Consider the following 16,815-nt stretch of genomic DNA (forward strand, 5'->3'; position numbering starts at 1 on the left):
TTTTGTGTGTCGGAATTGTGTACACACTCGGAATTTCCGACAACGGATTTTATTGTCGGAAAATTTGAGAACCAGCTCTCAAATTTTTGTTGTCGGAAAATCCGATGGAGCCTACACACGGTCGGAATTTCCCAAGACAGCAAGCTACCATCGAACATTTGTTGTCGGAAAATCCGATCGTGTGTACGCGGCATTCGTATGTTAAAAATAGAGTGAAGTTTACACTAATGAACATAAACTACCAATAAATGTTTTTTTACTACATTTTTCATATTTTATTCTATTCATCTGTGTCATCTTTCTCCACAGGATTCAAACCACCTGCAAGCCCACTTTTGGTTATCAGCACATTTTGGCCCTCACAGACCAGGTTGAGAGATTCAATCAGGAAGTTGCAAAGCAGGATGTTTCCCGAAACCGTGATGCCCCAGAAGGTGGATTTGATGCCATCATGCAGGCTGCAGTATGCGATGTGAGTGGAGAGACATGAGATTAGGATAATAAAACTGTAAATGTCTATCGTTAGTGAGCCTGCTTTCCCCTATTGATTTCACCAGGAGAGGATTGGCTGGAGGAACGAGTCATCCCACCTGCTGGTTTTCACTACAGATGCCAGAACACACATTGCCTTGGATGGTCGTCTTGCAGGGATTGTTCGCCCCAATGATGGACAGTGCCATCTTGGAGATAGCAATTCTTACACACTGTCTACTATTCTGGTAAGTAATGCTCAGTCTCAATCTCTATTCCACCTCTTTTAAAATAAAAAGAATCCAGACAGCAATGAAGTGAACAGCATTCCTTTTTTCTAGCAGGCTTTTTGGGAAAAGTATACTGGGAATCATATATTTGTCTGCCATTTCCAGCCTCCTTCTGAAAAAGCTAACTGTGTGATTGCCATGCTGATCTGATGACAAAAATAACAGTGCACTCGTGCAATCCCATCTAGAAAATAAAAAATTCAGCTGCTGCACACATCTGTGTTATCTGAATCTCATAAATCTGTAAATCTGTATATCACATACATATACTGTATAATAAAAATAACAAGTAAAGTCCACAATAAAAGTTTTATATAAAGGTCTGATGAGACCATGATAAAGTGCTTCTTCTTAAATTAAAAAGTATCACCAACAGTCATCCTCACCCAGCAAGATAAGGGTGCTTACTTATCGACTTTCCATGACCCCCCTTATTCAAGAGAAGTCATGTAATGCTTATGTAGTCACCTTGCACTGCCAATTCATTTACATAGTTACATAGTTAGTAAGGTTGAATAAAGACACCAGTCCATCCTGAGTAAGGGTGCATCTACAATCATCCCTATTTTTATTTAAGGTACCCATATAGCGCCGCCAGTTCACGCAGCACTCCGCACATACATCGTACACCCACATCTGTTCCTACCCTCAAGGAGCCCACAATCCAAGGTCCCCAACTCACATTCATACATACTAGGGCCAATTTTGAACAGAAGCCAATTAACCTACCAGCATGTCTTTGGAGTGTGGGAGGAAACCGGAGTACCTGGAGGAAACCCACACAGGCACAGGGAGAGCATGCAAACTTCAGGCAGGTAGTGTCGTGGTTGGGATTAGAACCAGCGACCCTTTTTACTGCTAGGCAAGAGTGCTAACCACTACACCACTGTGCTGCCCCATTTCACCAGGACGCTCTCTCATCGCTTGGGATTCCACCAGTTAAACAAATATACCAAGGCTCCAAAATAGGTATTCATGAAAAGTAAACAGAAAGATGCCTCTCCATAGTGTAATAAAAACTTAAAAATATGTATTTAGTAAAAATATAAACTCACATTGACATAAAAGCAAGCACCCTTATCTCACCTTGGATGATGGTGGCTGCTGGTGACACTTTTGATGTGGAATTTAAGAAGAAGCACTTTATCAGAGTCTCGTTGGACCTTTATATTGGACTTTTTTGTGGACTTTATTTGTTTGTTTTTTTTCCATTATATATATGTTTGGTATATGGATTATATGCCACCAGTTAGGTCAGTACGCCTGATTTTAATGGTTCCAGGTCAGGACAGGAAGTTATGGTAAATCCTTTTAATAGGAATATAGACCAAACATATTTTAGTAGAGTGGTGGAGAGTTAGAACAATGCTCTTTTGTTCCAGTCCTTCCTGTCCTGTTGACAGGGATCCCCCCCACCCACCCACCAATTTCTAATACAGGTCCCATAAGGTCAGGAAGTGGGGAGATATCTCCTTAATGTGGTCATGGACAGAAAATTAACACCTGACCGGAATGTTAACTCTTCCCCAGGGCCATCTTAATAGCATCATGGGCCCCTGGGCGAAGTATTGCTATGGGGCCCCTACAAGCCTGCCCAATTTACGCACCTACTCCTAAGAATTAAAGTACAATATTTTTTTACTTTCTGCTATGAAACATATCAAACTACAAAAATGTAAAACATGTCTTCAAAAATGTAGGCCAAAATGCATTCTGCTACAGGTCTTTGGTATAAAAAATCCCTGACAGAGCTGTACTCTCTCAGCCCCCCTCACACCTGTACGGTCTCATCCCCCCTCACATGTGTATATATATATGACACACACATGTACACAGACACACATACACACGTACACAGACACACACATGTACACAGAAACACATACACATGTACACAGACACACATGTACACACACATGTACACAGACACACACACATGTACACAGACACAAACACACACGTACACATACACCCCCCCCCCCATTACTTGTAGAACAGCCCTTACTTGTTAGGTGGTGCTCCTTGTCCCACTCCCAGCTTTTGTGCAGGACACACGAGGGGTGCAAATGCAGGAATTTACCAGGGGGACAGCAAAGAGCCCAGCTCAATGACTCTCACACACATTCCAAAAGCCAGCACAGCTATGGAGCTCTCCTGCACCCGCCCCTGCCTTCTCCCATCCCTGCCAGACAGCCGGGCCCTTCTAGACGCTCGGGCCCTTACTAATGTTTGGGCTGTACTCCCCTGATGGCGGCCCTGCCCACCAGACTGCCTGTGCCCGCTAAGCCTGACTCCCTTGCCCCACTAATACTTCTATTTGTCTGGCTCTGATGGGTGAACCTGGGGCCCCTGGGCAGTGCCCAGGGGTGCCCGCTCAGTAAGACGGCCCTGCTTTTCCCCACTCTATTGAAAACGAAACAATTCTGTCAATTCTGGACCTTTAAGCAGTGTTCCAGCCGCAAAATGTTTTTTTTTTAAAAGTCAGCAGCTACAAACACTGTAGCTGCTGACTTTTAATAGGGATACTTACCTGTCCAGGGAGTCCGCGATGTTGGCCCAAGGCCGATCCATCCATCGGATCAGGTGCAAGCACTACCATTCCAACTAAGGGAAACCGGCAGTGGAGCCTTGCGGCTTTACTGCCGGTTTCCGACTGCGCATGCGCGAGTCCCGCTGCACTTTGTGAATGGCCAGCTTGTCTTCTGGGACACACACAGGTACCAGAAGACAACGTGGGTGCTCGCCAAAGAAGAGGACGTGACGTCCTGGGCCGCAGCCCAGCCGAATCGGAAGTTTCCTTGTACTTCCAAAAAGGTACTAGTGGAAAAAAAAATATAATTGCAATATCTGAAAACGAGGGGTGGAGAGGTGGTCTTTCGTTTAAGCCCACCTCTCAAAAGTGGGTGGAACTCCGCTTTAAAGTGACACCAAACCATAACCCTTTTTTCAAAAATAATACATACACTTCCACTGTGTAATGGCCCTGTAATCTATTTTTCCTGACGCATCATGGCAGTACACACTGGGTTGTGACTCCGCCCCCATAACCTGACAGGATTGGTTAACTATAAATTTGAAAGAGAGACACCCCACTTCATTCTCTTTTTTATTCTCAGCTGACAAGATTGGATGGATATCGCACCTCTTACCGCATTCACCCCACCAGGTTAAGCCTCTCCTGGATGGAAGTCTCTCCTGTACAGTCTCTAAAGGAGCCTTTATGGAGAGAACCCCAATCTGGTGGTCTTGGGGGCACGTCTTTCTGGCATTTACAAGCTTTAAAGAAGCTTACATACTTGCAGTGGCCTCCTACCATTTTTTCCAGCACAGAGATGTTCTGGGCCCTGTAGTCCCTCGGGCGGCAGCGCCGGATTTAAAAAGATTCCTGTCAGTGAGCGCTGGCTAGTATATGAACACTACTGCTGCTTAGGAGTCTGACGTTTTACTGCCATTCAGTCTCAGGTATGACCTTCTTCCCTGTCCCTTCCTGTTTGTTGATCATATTCTCTTTTTCTGTATCTAATTCTTTAGTATTCCTTTCCATACTACCTTCTTTTTCAAGTGCTATTCCCTGTTCACTGCTCATGGAGGCCACTGCCCAAGCAGACCACCCTCAGCACGTAAGGTAAGAGGTGTCCTCCATTTATGGGTAAGTATTGCAGAGGAAAAAGAGAGCATGACCACTAACGCTGCAATTTTTTTGGCAGCCCTACCAGGTCACGATCAGCAAACTCCAGACATCGAGGTCGCTCAAGCCATGCCTCAAGCCATAGAAGATATAGGAGAAGCCGATCAAGGTCCTCGTCATGCCATCGCCACTCACGTCACAGCCGCTCACATCATAGCCGCTCACGCCATAGGAGGTCACCGTCATCCCGTCACAACAGGAGCTATCATACCTGCCCTGCAGCAAATGCTTGCTGGGTGTGCGGCTCTCCAGCTTTCCCAGACAAATTAGCCTGCCGTGCATGCTTCAATGAAGCAACCAAGGAGAAAGAGAGTCAGACACAAGGGAGGTAACAGATCTCATCAGGGTGTCTGTGCGAGAGTCTATCGTAGAGACATCACCCCTTGAAGCAGACAGGGCAGATCCAAGCACGTCATTCACAGCTCCCATTCCTTCCACAGAACCGGAGTCATCTTCAGAAAATGAAGATCCAGAAATGTCAACAGGTTTTGACTTTACCTTGGTCGAACCTTTCGTAAGATCAGTGAAAGAGGCTATAGGGTGGGAAGAAACTAAAGAAGTTCCCCGCAAAGTCCGAAAATATGTCCCCAATTTTAAGAAGGAACCAGAGTGCTTTCCTTTCATAGAGGAATTGGAAGACCTCATTAAGGATGAGTGGGAGAGATCAGATAAGAGATCTAACCTTAACAACAGACTAGCAAAACTGTATCCTTTAAAGGAGCCTAATGTAAATCCCCTGATCCACTCCCCTGTTGTTGATGCCTCTTTAATGCGACTCGCGAGACACGTAACCTTACCAGTCGAGGATGCAGTAACCTTCCATGGCGTGCTGACCGAAAAATGTATTTCGATCTGAAGAAAGCATACTCTACGGCAGGCGGGGCCTATAGGCCAGCGGTTGCTACAGCAGCGGTTGGTAAGGCGATTTCTGGATGGTCTGTCAATATAGAGAAGTCTCTACATGAGGGGGATGACCAGGAGAAGATAATTAGCTCCCTTCAGGAACTGAAGCTGGCAGGCAATTTTGTTGCAGAAGCTTCAGTGGATGTCATCCGATCTTCCGCCAGAGCAATGTTGGCATCGGTCATGGCAAGAAGAGCCTTGTGGCTTAAGCCGTGGGTGGCGGACGCAGCAACAAAAACTAATTGATGCAAATTTCCATATGACGGAGTTAACCTTTTCGGATCAAAATTGGATTTGGCAATTTCAAAAGTGACAGGAGGGATATCAGGACTGATCCCTTCTGACAGGAGACCTGAACCGCAGAAGGGTCCTTCCTATAAGCGTAACCTCCCAGAAAGGTACAGAGAGGCAAAGATATATAGGCCGGGAAGAGAGTTTAAGAGAAACTGGAGAAACACGCAGCCATCCTTTTTGAGACTCCAAAAATCTAAGACCACCCCGACAGGGGAACATCAGAAATCTGTGCCTGTCCTTCCTGTGAAAGTGGGACCCAGGCTCAAGGAGTTCATACAGGTTTGGACGGAGCACATAGAAGACACATGGACACTTTCCACAATAAAGTATGGTCACAAATGAAGATTCATAAACAGTTTACCCGGAAATCACTTTCAGACTCCAGACTACTATCATCACCAGACAAGAGAAGAGTACTGCTTAAGTATGTGGCAGGGTTAAAACAAAAGGGGGCAATCCAACACCCCAAAGAGGGAGGGGGTATTATTCCCCTCTATTCCTAGCAAAAAAGAAAACGGGATCTGTGCCCAATGTTGGATTTAAAAAGTCTCAACAAGAGAATCCAGATCAAAGCCTTCAAAATGGAAAGCCTCCAGTCAATACTGTTAGCAATAAACATATGAGATTGGATGCTATCCGTAGATTTATCGGACACCTACCAACACATGTCTATACACCCTGCCTTTCAAAGATACCTTTGTTTCTCAGTCAACCACCAGCATTTCCAGTTTCAGTGCCTTCCATTTGGCATCTCTTCTGCCTCCAGGACCTTTACCAAGATTCTACTTCCTGTAATCGCATTTCTAAGGATAAAAGGCCTGAGAATGCATCATTATCTGGACGACATTCTGCTTTTAGCAGACAGCCGAGAAGCATTGATTCATCATCGGAGTATATTACTCACGACACTCCAGAGCTTTGGTTGGTTAATCAAATGGGAAAAGAGCGACCTTCAGCCCACATAAAACATGATCTTTCTAGGGTCGAAACTAGATACCCAGTCAAACAAAGCACAGCTACCTAAGCAAAAGGTAGTTCCCTTAATCCAGAAGATAAAGAAGGTAATGACAGCGAAATTCCTTCAAGGCAGAGCTTGTCTGAGCATCCTGGGCTCCATGTCTGCCACTCTACCAATGATCCAATGGGCGCAATGGCACATGAGAATGCTGCAAACCTCATTTCTCAGTCAGTGGAATGGAGCATCAATGCTTCAGACAATTTCCTTTCACAGGAACGTGAAACAAACGATATGGGGTTGGATGCATGCCGACAACCTCAGGAAGCACAGGCCTATAGTCCCTCCAGAACCAGAAGTAATCACATCAGATGCCAGCCAGGAGGGGTGGGGGGCTCACTACCAAGATCAAGCAGCTCAGGGACAATGGTAGTTCCACGCGCAGGGGGTAGTGTTGAATATTCTCGAGCTCAGAGCAGTTTTTCAAGCCCTAACCTTTGGATCATCCTTGAAGGGGAAGAACATCTTAATTCGGATGGACAACAAGGTGGCGGCGTACATTCAGAGACAGGGAGGTACCAGAAGCAATACATTACTGGAGGAAGTTCGCCCTCTCTTGAGATGGACCCAACTGTACCAAACGGATCTGAAAGCTGTGTTCGTTTCTTCAGCACAGAACCTACTGGCCGACTGTTTGAGCAAGGAGTTTCTGTGAAACAACGAATGGTCTCTGAATCACCAAGCCTTCAGTCTCCTGACCAAAACTTGGGGAATTCCGGATATCGATCTGGCAGCAACATCTACAAATACCAAGTGCCAGAAGTTTCTCTCGAGAGCAGCATACCCATCACCCAAGGGAGTAGACTGCCTTCTCCATCCGTGGAACTTTTGACTAGGATACATATTTCCACCGACACCACTAATGGCGAGGTTCCTCTCTAGATTCAGGAGGTCATCAGCTTCAGTAATAGCAGTAATCCCCTTTTGGCCGAGGAGACCCTGGTTCATGACCTTTTGCAGCTCAGTCTGGAAGATCCAGTAACACTCCCGGTGATTCAGGATCTTCTTTACAAGGGGCAGTTCCTTCACCCGACTCCAGAGAAACTGCACCTAATGGCATGTTGAGAGGAATAGGTTCCTAGAACAAGGCTGTTCCCAGGAGGTAGTATCAACATTACCCCAGGCTAGAAAATGTACCACTAACCTCAACTACGGTAGGATATGGGAAAGGTTCTCATCTATGGCTCAGCAGAATAGCTGGAACCCACTATCGCCAGAGGCGCCACAGATTCTGGAATTTCTCCAAGCAGGCATAGCTAAAGGGCTAAGCTCAAGTACCCTAAAGGTGCATGTTTCAGCATTTTCTGCAAAAAACAGCTTCAGATGGGCCTCATATCCTCTCCTGATTCAGTTTATGAGGGCTTTTAAAGATCAGGCATCCAAGAAGACCAACGTTCCCAGCATGGGATTTGTCAGTAGTCCTGAACGCACTTTCAAATTCCCCTTTTCATCCAGCTGACTCTCACTGTGGGACTTAACACTAAAGCTAACCTTTCTCACCGCCATCACCTCAGCCAAAAGAGTTTCGGAGATGCAAGCATTACTGATTACAGAACCCTACATGGTCTTTTACCCAGACAGGGTGGTACTGAGCCCTTCAGACCACTTTATTCCAAAAGTGGCAACATCGTTTCATTACAATCAGGACATCAATCTTCCGATCCTTACCAACGACCAGGGGGAACCACATGCCTTAGATATAAAATCCGCTATTAGCAGTTACCTGATGGCTACAGCCTCCTTTAGAATAACGGACAATCTATTGGTAATTCCTCATGGGAACAGAAAAGGTCACATGGCATCGCCTTGCACTATCGCATCATGGCTAGTCAAGTCCATCAGGAAAACCTATGCCATTCAACAACAGGTACCCGAAGGCATTAAAGCTCACTCAACCAGGGCAGTGGCAACTTCATGGGCAGCATATTGCAGGGTTTCACCAGAGACAATCTGCAAGGCAGCGACCTGGTCATCCAGACATACATTCATGTCCCACTATAGGGTGGATTCGGCCCAATTATCAACGGTAGATTTTGGAAAATTAATTATTCTGGCCAATTCTACAGCTACATGTTAAAAAAATACTACTTTTTTTTGCACCCACCCGACTGGTGAGTTATTTCCCAGTGTGTGCTGCCATGAAGCGTCAGGAAAACAGAAAATTGTATACTCACCTTTCCGTAATTTTCCTTTCCTGATGCATCTTCATGGCAGCACACAGCATCCTGCATTTTTTTCGATGATAGATACAGAGAATGAAGCAGGGTGTCTCTCTTTCAAATTTATAGTTAACCAATCCTGTTAGGTTGTGGGGCAGTGTCACAACCCAGTTTGTGCTGCCATGAAGATGCGTCAGGAAAGTTAGGTTGTGGGGCAGTGTCACAACCCAGTGTGTGCTGCCATGAAGATGTGTCAGGAAAGTTAGGTTGTGGGGCAGTGTCACAACCCAGTGTGTGCTGCCATGAAGATGCGTCAGAAAAGGAAAATTACGGAGAGGTGAGTATACAACTTTCCGTTTTCAAGCAACCTGAAGCCCCCCCCACACCCCACACCCTTCACTTCTGTTTGTTTGGAATGAACAGTGCATAGCTCTATGCACATTACACATTCTATAGTCCATAGTCCATCTCAAGAGCGAGCAGGAGAAGGTGGCTACACTCCTATGTACAGTGGTATAATGGAGAATGAACGTAAACACCATCTAACAGGATGTCAGATCACAGCAGCAAAAAACACAATAGGAGGTGATTGAATAGTTTGTTGTTTCTTAAACCAAAGTTTAATGTCACTTTAAAGTGGTTGTAAACCCTTTTGAAAAATTAAAAAAAAAAAAAAACCTGCAAGACAAAGGCATAATGAGCTAGTATGCATAGCATACTAGCTCAATTTTAATTACTTACCTGAGATCGAAGTCCCCGCAGCGGTCCTCATTCACCGCTCCAGTGGCCGAAATCTCTCCGGGAGGTTACTTCCGGGTATCGCGGCTCTGGCACTGTGATTGGCCGGAGCCGCGATGACGTCACACGCGGGAGCAGCCAGTAACGGCACAGTACAACTGAAGCAACGGCACGTACGTTTGCTTAAGTGCGCATGTGCCGATGACGTCGGCACATGCAAATACAGGGATATCTCCTAAACCGTGCAGGTTTAGGAGATATCCAGTGTAGCTACAGGTAGGCCTAATTATAGGCTTGCCTGTAGTTTAAAGTGGTTGTAAAGGGTTTACAACCACTTTAAGCACTATGCAGTAATTGTTTTGCAGCTATCTATAATAAATAATTACAAAATAAAATAGAACAGACATCTCAACTAAAATTTTAGTATCCTGTTAACAGATCAAATATTATCCACTTCTGGACCGAGCCTGTTTTTGAGATTTGTTGTTTACAAGTTAAAATAATTCTTTTTTGCTAGAAACCCCAAACCTTATATATATTTTTTCAGACACCCTAGAGAATAAAATAGCAGTCATTGAAATACTTTGTCACATCGTATTTGCGCAGCGGTCTTACAAGCGCAATTTTGTGGGAAAAAATACACTTTTTGTATTACAAAATAAGAAAACAGTAAAGTTAGCCCAATTTTTTTTATATTGTGAAAGATAATGTTACGCTGAGTAAATTGATACCCAACATGTCATGCTTCAAAATTGCGCCCGCTCGTGGAATGGCGACAAACTTAAGTAGCACTTGGCACTTAAAAATTTTCATTGGCGACGTATAAAAATTTCTACAGGTTACCAGTTTTAAGTTACAGAAGAGGTCTAGTGCTAGAATTATTACTCTCGCTCTAACGATCGCGCCGATACCTCACATGTGTGGTTTGAATACCATTTTCATATGCGGGCACGGCTTACGTATGCGTCCGCTTCTGCACGCGAGCTCACGTATTGTATGTATTTTTAAATTGTCTTTTAAAAAGAAATTTTTTTGGGTCACTTTTATTCCTATTACAAGGAATGTAAACACCCCTTGTAATAGAAAAAAAGCATGACAGGACCTCTTTAATGTGAGATCGGGGTCAAAAAGACCTCAGATCTCACATTTAAACTTAAATGCAATAAAAAGTAAAAAAAAATAAATGTCTTTTTTTTTCCGCCTTTTTTTTTTCCCCTTTAAGACCATTGGGCGGAAGTGACGTTTGACGTCACTTCCATCATCCAATTTTATGGAGCCGAGTGGGGGCCATCTTTCCCTCACTTGGCTCCATGCTACTGAGGGGACAGCATCGGATCGTCTCCACTGTTACCGGCGGTTCCGGTAAGCAGCAGAGACAACCAGAACATGGCGGGAGGGCACCTCTCCCACCGCCGTTAAAAGTGATCTTGCGACAAATCCGCCACGGAGACTGCTTTTAACCTAAAGAGGACCGCCCGCCGTTGCAGAAAATATTGGGGCTAAGGCAGCTATCTGCTGCCATAACCCCTGTATTCTATGTCAAAGTACCAACGAACAACTACGGAGGTTTGCAGCAAGTGGTTATACACTAAATTTACCAAATGTATTGGGACACCTGCCTTTACACGCACCTGAACTTTAATGGCATCCCAGTCTTAGTCTGTATGGTTCAATATTGAGTTGGTCCACCCTTTGCAACTATAACAGCTTCAACTCTTCTGGGAAAGCTGTCCACAAGGTTTAGGAGTGTGTCTATGGGAATGTTCAGCAATTCTTCCAGAAGCACATTTGTGAGATCAGGCACTGATGTTGACGTGAAGGCCTGGCTCACAGTCTCCGCTCTAATTCATCCCAAAGATGTTCTATCCCAAGGATTTTCTATTGGGTTGAGGTCAGGACTCTGTAAAGGCCAGTCAAGTTCCTCCACCCCAAACTCGCTCATCCATATCTTTATCGACCTTGCTTTGTGCACTGGTGTGCAGTCATGTTGGAACAGGAAGGGGCCATCCCCAAACTGTTCCCACAAAGTTGGAAGCATGAAATTGTCCAAAATATCTTGGTATGCTGATGCCTTAAAGAGTTCCCTTCATTGGAACTAGGGTGCCAAGCTCAATCCCTGAAAAACAACCCCGCACAATAATCCCCCCTCCACCAAATGATTTGGAGGGCTGCACAAAGCAAGGTCCATAAAGACATGGATGAGCAAGTTTGGGGTGGAGGAACTTGAATGGCCTGCACAGAGTCCTGACCTCAAACCGATATAACATCTTTGGGATGGCCCATCAATGCAGTCTCACCTGTGCCCATCAATGCAGCCTCACCTGTGCCTAACAATGCTGCCTCACCGGTGCCCAACAAAGCAGCCTCACCTGTGCCCATCAATGCAGCCTCACCTGTGCCTAACAATGCTGCCTCACCTGTGCCCAACAATGCAGCCTCACTTGTGCCCAACAATGCAGCCTCACCTGTGCCCATCAATGCAGCTTCACCTGTGCCCATCAATGCAGCCTCACCTGTGCCTAACAATGCTGCCTCACCTGTGCCCAACAATGCAGCCTCACATGTGCCCATCAATGCAGCTTCACCTGTGCCCATAATGCAGCTTCACCTGTGCCCATCAATGCAGCTTCACCTGTGCCCATCAATGCAGCCTCACATGTGCCCATCAATGCAGCTTCACCTGTGCCCATAATGCAGCTTCACCTGTGCCCATCAATGCAGCCTCACCTGTGCCCATCAATGCAGCCTCACCTGTGCCCATCAATGCAGCCTCACCTGTGCCCATCAATGCAGGCTCATCTGTGCCCAACAATGCAGCCTCACCAGTGCCCATCAAGGCCACTTCACCTGTGCAGGGGAAGAGAGAGGAGAGGAAGAGGATTGCCGGCTGGATCGTCACAGAGCGGGGAACATCGTTGTAACAGCTTTCATTTGAATTGCCGCGTGTACCCCTCGCCGTCACATACAGCCCTGCCTCCTGGCCCGGCTACTTTGATATACGTCACACGTCCCTGCATTGGACCGGTGTTCTGTCTATCAAAGTACCTGGGCCAGGAGGCAGGGCTGTATGTGACGGCGAGGGGTACATGCGGCAATTCAAATGAAAGCTGTTACAGCGATGTGTCTCCCCCCCCCAGGCAGCCCCACACTCGCCAGCAATCATTTTCCACTCGCAAAATGCGAGTAGGCGAGTGGAAATTTTGAGGGTTGATATAGTGTATATCCTACTGATATCTCTTTTGTGCTACTTTCCAATTATATTTCTTTTATCCATTTTTCTTCAGGACTACCCATCCATTGGACTCATGACTGAAAAACTTTCCCAAAAAAACATCAATCTTGTTTTTGCCGTCACTAAAGAGGTCTCAGAACTCTACAAGGTAATGTGTATTTGAAATCTTTTTATGTCTAAAGTTGTTCAGTAGCCATATTGTAGCAAGTTAGGGTGCTTAGAAAGAGGTATGCTGCATCTCCATCAAATCTAGTCTCATAGGTACAAGGGAATACTCAGACACATATAGTTCTTTTTTCCCAGCTGCATCTTCTATCACAATCAATTCATACACAGCTGTTGTTGATCAGAAAGTGGTATAGACACCCTAAGCCTCGGTTCACACTGGGGCGACTTGTCAGGCGACCTAGTCGCCTGACAAGTCGCCTCCCGTTCTGTGCTATGGAACCGTTCTAATCGGAGCGACGCAAGTCGCTCCGACTTAGAAAAAGGTTCCTGTATTACTTTGGGGGCGACTTGGGGCGACTTGCATAGACTTCTATGCAGAAGTCGTCTCGCAAGTCGCCCCGGCAGTCGTTTGCAGGTCGCCTCGCTGAGGCGACCTGCAAGTCGTGCCGCCCATGTGTGAACCGAGCCAAAGGCCCCTTTCACACGAACGATCCGTTCAGGTCCGCCTGTCAGTTTTTGTAGGCGGACCTGAACAGACCCTCCATAGACCTCTATGGAGCGTCGGATGTGAGCGGTGACATGTCCGCTGACATCCGACCCGCTCCGATCCGAAAAAGTGTAACGGAGGATAAACCTACTTTTCCATCCGTTTTCGGATTAAATCGGGTGACGACGGACTCTACGGTCTGTCATCATCCGATCCCCCATAGGGGAGAGCGGCGCTCTGACAGGTCCGTCGCTGCACAGTGTGCAGAGACAGACCTGCCAACTGCCTGCTCAGCGGGGATCGGCGGAGCGGTCCCCACTGAGCAAGCGGATGTTCACGGGGCGGATCATCATGGATCCGTCCCGTGTGAAAGAGCCCTAAGAATGTAATCTTTAGCAGGGTTATTTCACCAGTGCTCTACTAATGCATCAGTGATCGGTATAGCTGGTGAATGGGGATGGGATTAGGGCAGAGGTAAATGCATAAATTTTATCTCGATTCCTCATTCTGCCACATCATTCTGTCTTCCTGGTTTGAGGCCAGTGGCTAATGTGGACTGGTCCGATGGACTACTCGACGGACTTTCGGCGGACTTTCCCAACGAACAGACTTGCCTTCACACGATCACACCAAAGTCCGACAGATTCGTACGTGATGACGTACGACCGGACTAAAATAAGGAAGTTGATAGCCAGTAGCCAGTAGCTGCCCTAGCGTCGGTTTTCGTCCGTCGGACTAGCATACAGACGAGCGGACTTTTCGATAGGAACTGGGTCCGGCGGAGTTCCGACATAAAGATTTCAAACATGTTCCAAATCTAAAGTCTGTCAGATTTTCAACCGAAAAATTCTGCTGCAGGTCCGATGAAGCCCACACACGGACGAATTGTCCACCGGACTCAGTCTGTCGGACCAGTCCGGTCGAAAAGTCCGCTCGTGTGTATGCAGCATAAGTCTCCCTGTGTGTCACAATACATCAAGTGGTCCCATATTTTGTGGAGATTCAAATTCAGGTTGGCAGGACCCAGAATAATTTGGGCTTTGATTTTCAATTGGTGAATCCAACAGATGAGACGAGTTTAATATACGCTCTATTTGACTTGTGTCCACACGTACTGTACATAGATTTAATGGCATTATCCTCCAAATAATGCATGAATAACTACTTATACAAACTAATGAGGGGAATGATGCTTGATACCTTTATAACCATTTTAATCTAGGTTGTAATGTCTTTTTTTATGAAGGCCTGTTGAAATGTCATTAAAATAGTATACTCAATACAATCATATAGTATCCAGTACTTCTATCAGTAAACTGTTTAAAGTGAAGTTCTGCTGAAAAAAAAAAACATTAAATGTCAGCAGCTACAAATACTGCAGGTGCTGACATAAGGACACCTACCTGTGCAGGGCGCCCGCAATGTCCTCACCTGAAGCCGACCCGTCCATCGGCTCTGGGTCGAGGCGCCGGCATCTTAAGTAAGGGAATCAGGAAGTGAAGCCTTGCAGCTTCACAACCTGGTTCCCTACTGTGCATGCGCGAGTCGTGCTGCACATTCTGACTGTCCCTGTTGTCTTCTGGGACCTGGGTGTCTCCCAGAAGACAGCAGGGGGCGGAGGAGGGGCCGGACATGGCATAGATCGCAGCGGATTCTGTGGTGATCTTTCGCCAGAAGTGGATTAGACAGGTATCTGCTCCTCCCTGAAAGGTGCCAAATGTGACACTGGGGGCGGGGGGGTTTAACCGGATAAGCGGATAAATTAAATTTTTGGGTGCAACTCCGCTTTAAACCAGAAACCATTTCAATAACTCAACTTAAGGAAATATATTAAAGGAGAAGTCCAGCCTGAGCTCGTTTGGCTGGGCTTCTCCTATAGGTCACAGGAGTGCAATTCGTTTTGCACTCCTGTGACGTCACCAATATCAGTCCAGGCACCGCGTCATCCCGACGCTGAGAGTCTGGATCCGCCAGGTGCCTGGACTGATAGCCATCTCAGCCTCTCAGCAAGCTGCTGAGAGGCTGAGGTGGTCGCTCTCCGCCCCTCCACAGCTCAGCGCTCCAGTGAGCGAGGAGGGAGCAGAGCGGAGAGATGCTGATTGACAGGCAGCAACTCTCTGCTTGGGGGGCTGAGAAAACCGAGCCATTGGCGATGTTCAGTTGCTCGGTTCTCAGTGACAGTGCTCGGTGACAGGGGACAGATGCAGCATCTACCTAGGTAAGTATAAAAAAGGAAAAGAAGTGCAGTATGTAAAATTTAATAGAGTGCACAAGGGGTTAAAAGCACTTACAAGATTGTTGAGTGTTAAAAGACATGATAAAATCAGGAGTCCTCATCTGTGGCATGTGTCCATCCTCAGCACGGTGGTAGAGAGCAGTGTAGAGCCGTCCAGCAGCTGTAAAGCGTTCTCATGCGTGTTGGAAAGAGGAGGCAGCAGGGAAGCCTGTATTCACTGCGGGACACACAAGGCTGATGGTGTCAGTGTAGAGAAGGGGGTGGTAACGCGTTTCGGAGCATGTGCGGCTCCTTCATCAGTGGTCTAAGAGAGCCAAGTAAACCAGTAGAACTGGACAACACAGTCAGAGGGACTGGTAACAAGAGCAGCAAGGCTGCCAGCATGGGAGCCAGGTGGCTTGGTATTTTCATTTGACTGTTCATATTTATGTGGATGAACCCCTGCATGGGCAACTGATATCTATGTGGACTTTCGTTTTTATATAATAAAAGTGGGCTGCCATGCCCTAAAATACAGTTTGGACGGGTCCAACTCATTGGAAAAGCACCTACCACATCAGTATAATCTGCTCAATACCACAACGCATTTATACAAGCTTAGGCTTGTCAAGCATTTTTTCTGCCAAAATGCTGCTGCTCCTAAATGTGCTGGCAGTGTTTTTTTTTTTCTGCCTCTAAATGCCTGTAAACACCTATGTGTGCAAGGATGCATGGGTTAACATTGAGGGGCATTTAGAGGCAGAGGAAAAAACACTGCCAGCACATTTAGGTAGTAAACCACATCCAAAAAAATAAAAAAATCAGACCCCGAGCAGTTTAAATCATAATGTGCTAGTAAGTCAGCAGCAAAAAAAATTTGCGGGTGGAACACCACTTTAAATCACACCAAAAGAAAGCTCTATTTGTGTGAAGAAAATGAAAAAACAATTCACACGGGTACAGTGTAGCACGACCGCGCAATTGTCATTCAAAGTGTGACACCGCTGAAAGCTGAAAAATGGCCTGGGCAGGAAGGGGATGAAAGTGTCCTGTATTGAGGTGGTTAAAGGAAGTCCGTATTGAAAATAATGGGGAGGCTGCCATTGCTGAACTAATCTTCTAATGTCAGTTGCTTGGCTGTCCTGCTGATCCCAA

At 46.2% G+C, this 16,815-nt stretch overlaps 1 protein-coding gene across 1 annotated transcript in view; it reads left to right on the top strand.

Annotated features, from left to right (window-relative positions):
* The window catches only part of ITGB3 (integrin subunit beta 3), a 135,877-nt gene that overhangs the window by 50,217 nt on the left and 68,845 nt on the right, over window positions 1-16,815 (top strand). Inside the window, exons 5-7 of the mRNA XM_073607661.1 lie at window positions 310-472; window positions 558-719; window positions 12,843-12,938. Coding sequence (XP_073463762.1) covers window positions 310-472; window positions 558-719; window positions 12,843-12,938 — 421 coding nt within the window. The remainder of the gene's footprint in view (window positions 1-309; window positions 473-557; window positions 720-12,842; window positions 12,939-16,815) is intronic.

Source organism: Aquarana catesbeiana, linkage group LG12 (assembly GCF_042186555.1).
Source record: "Aquarana catesbeiana isolate 2022-GZ linkage group LG12, ASM4218655v1, whole genome shotgun sequence".
NCBI lineage: Eukaryota > Metazoa > Chordata > Amphibia > Anura > Ranidae > Aquarana > Aquarana catesbeiana.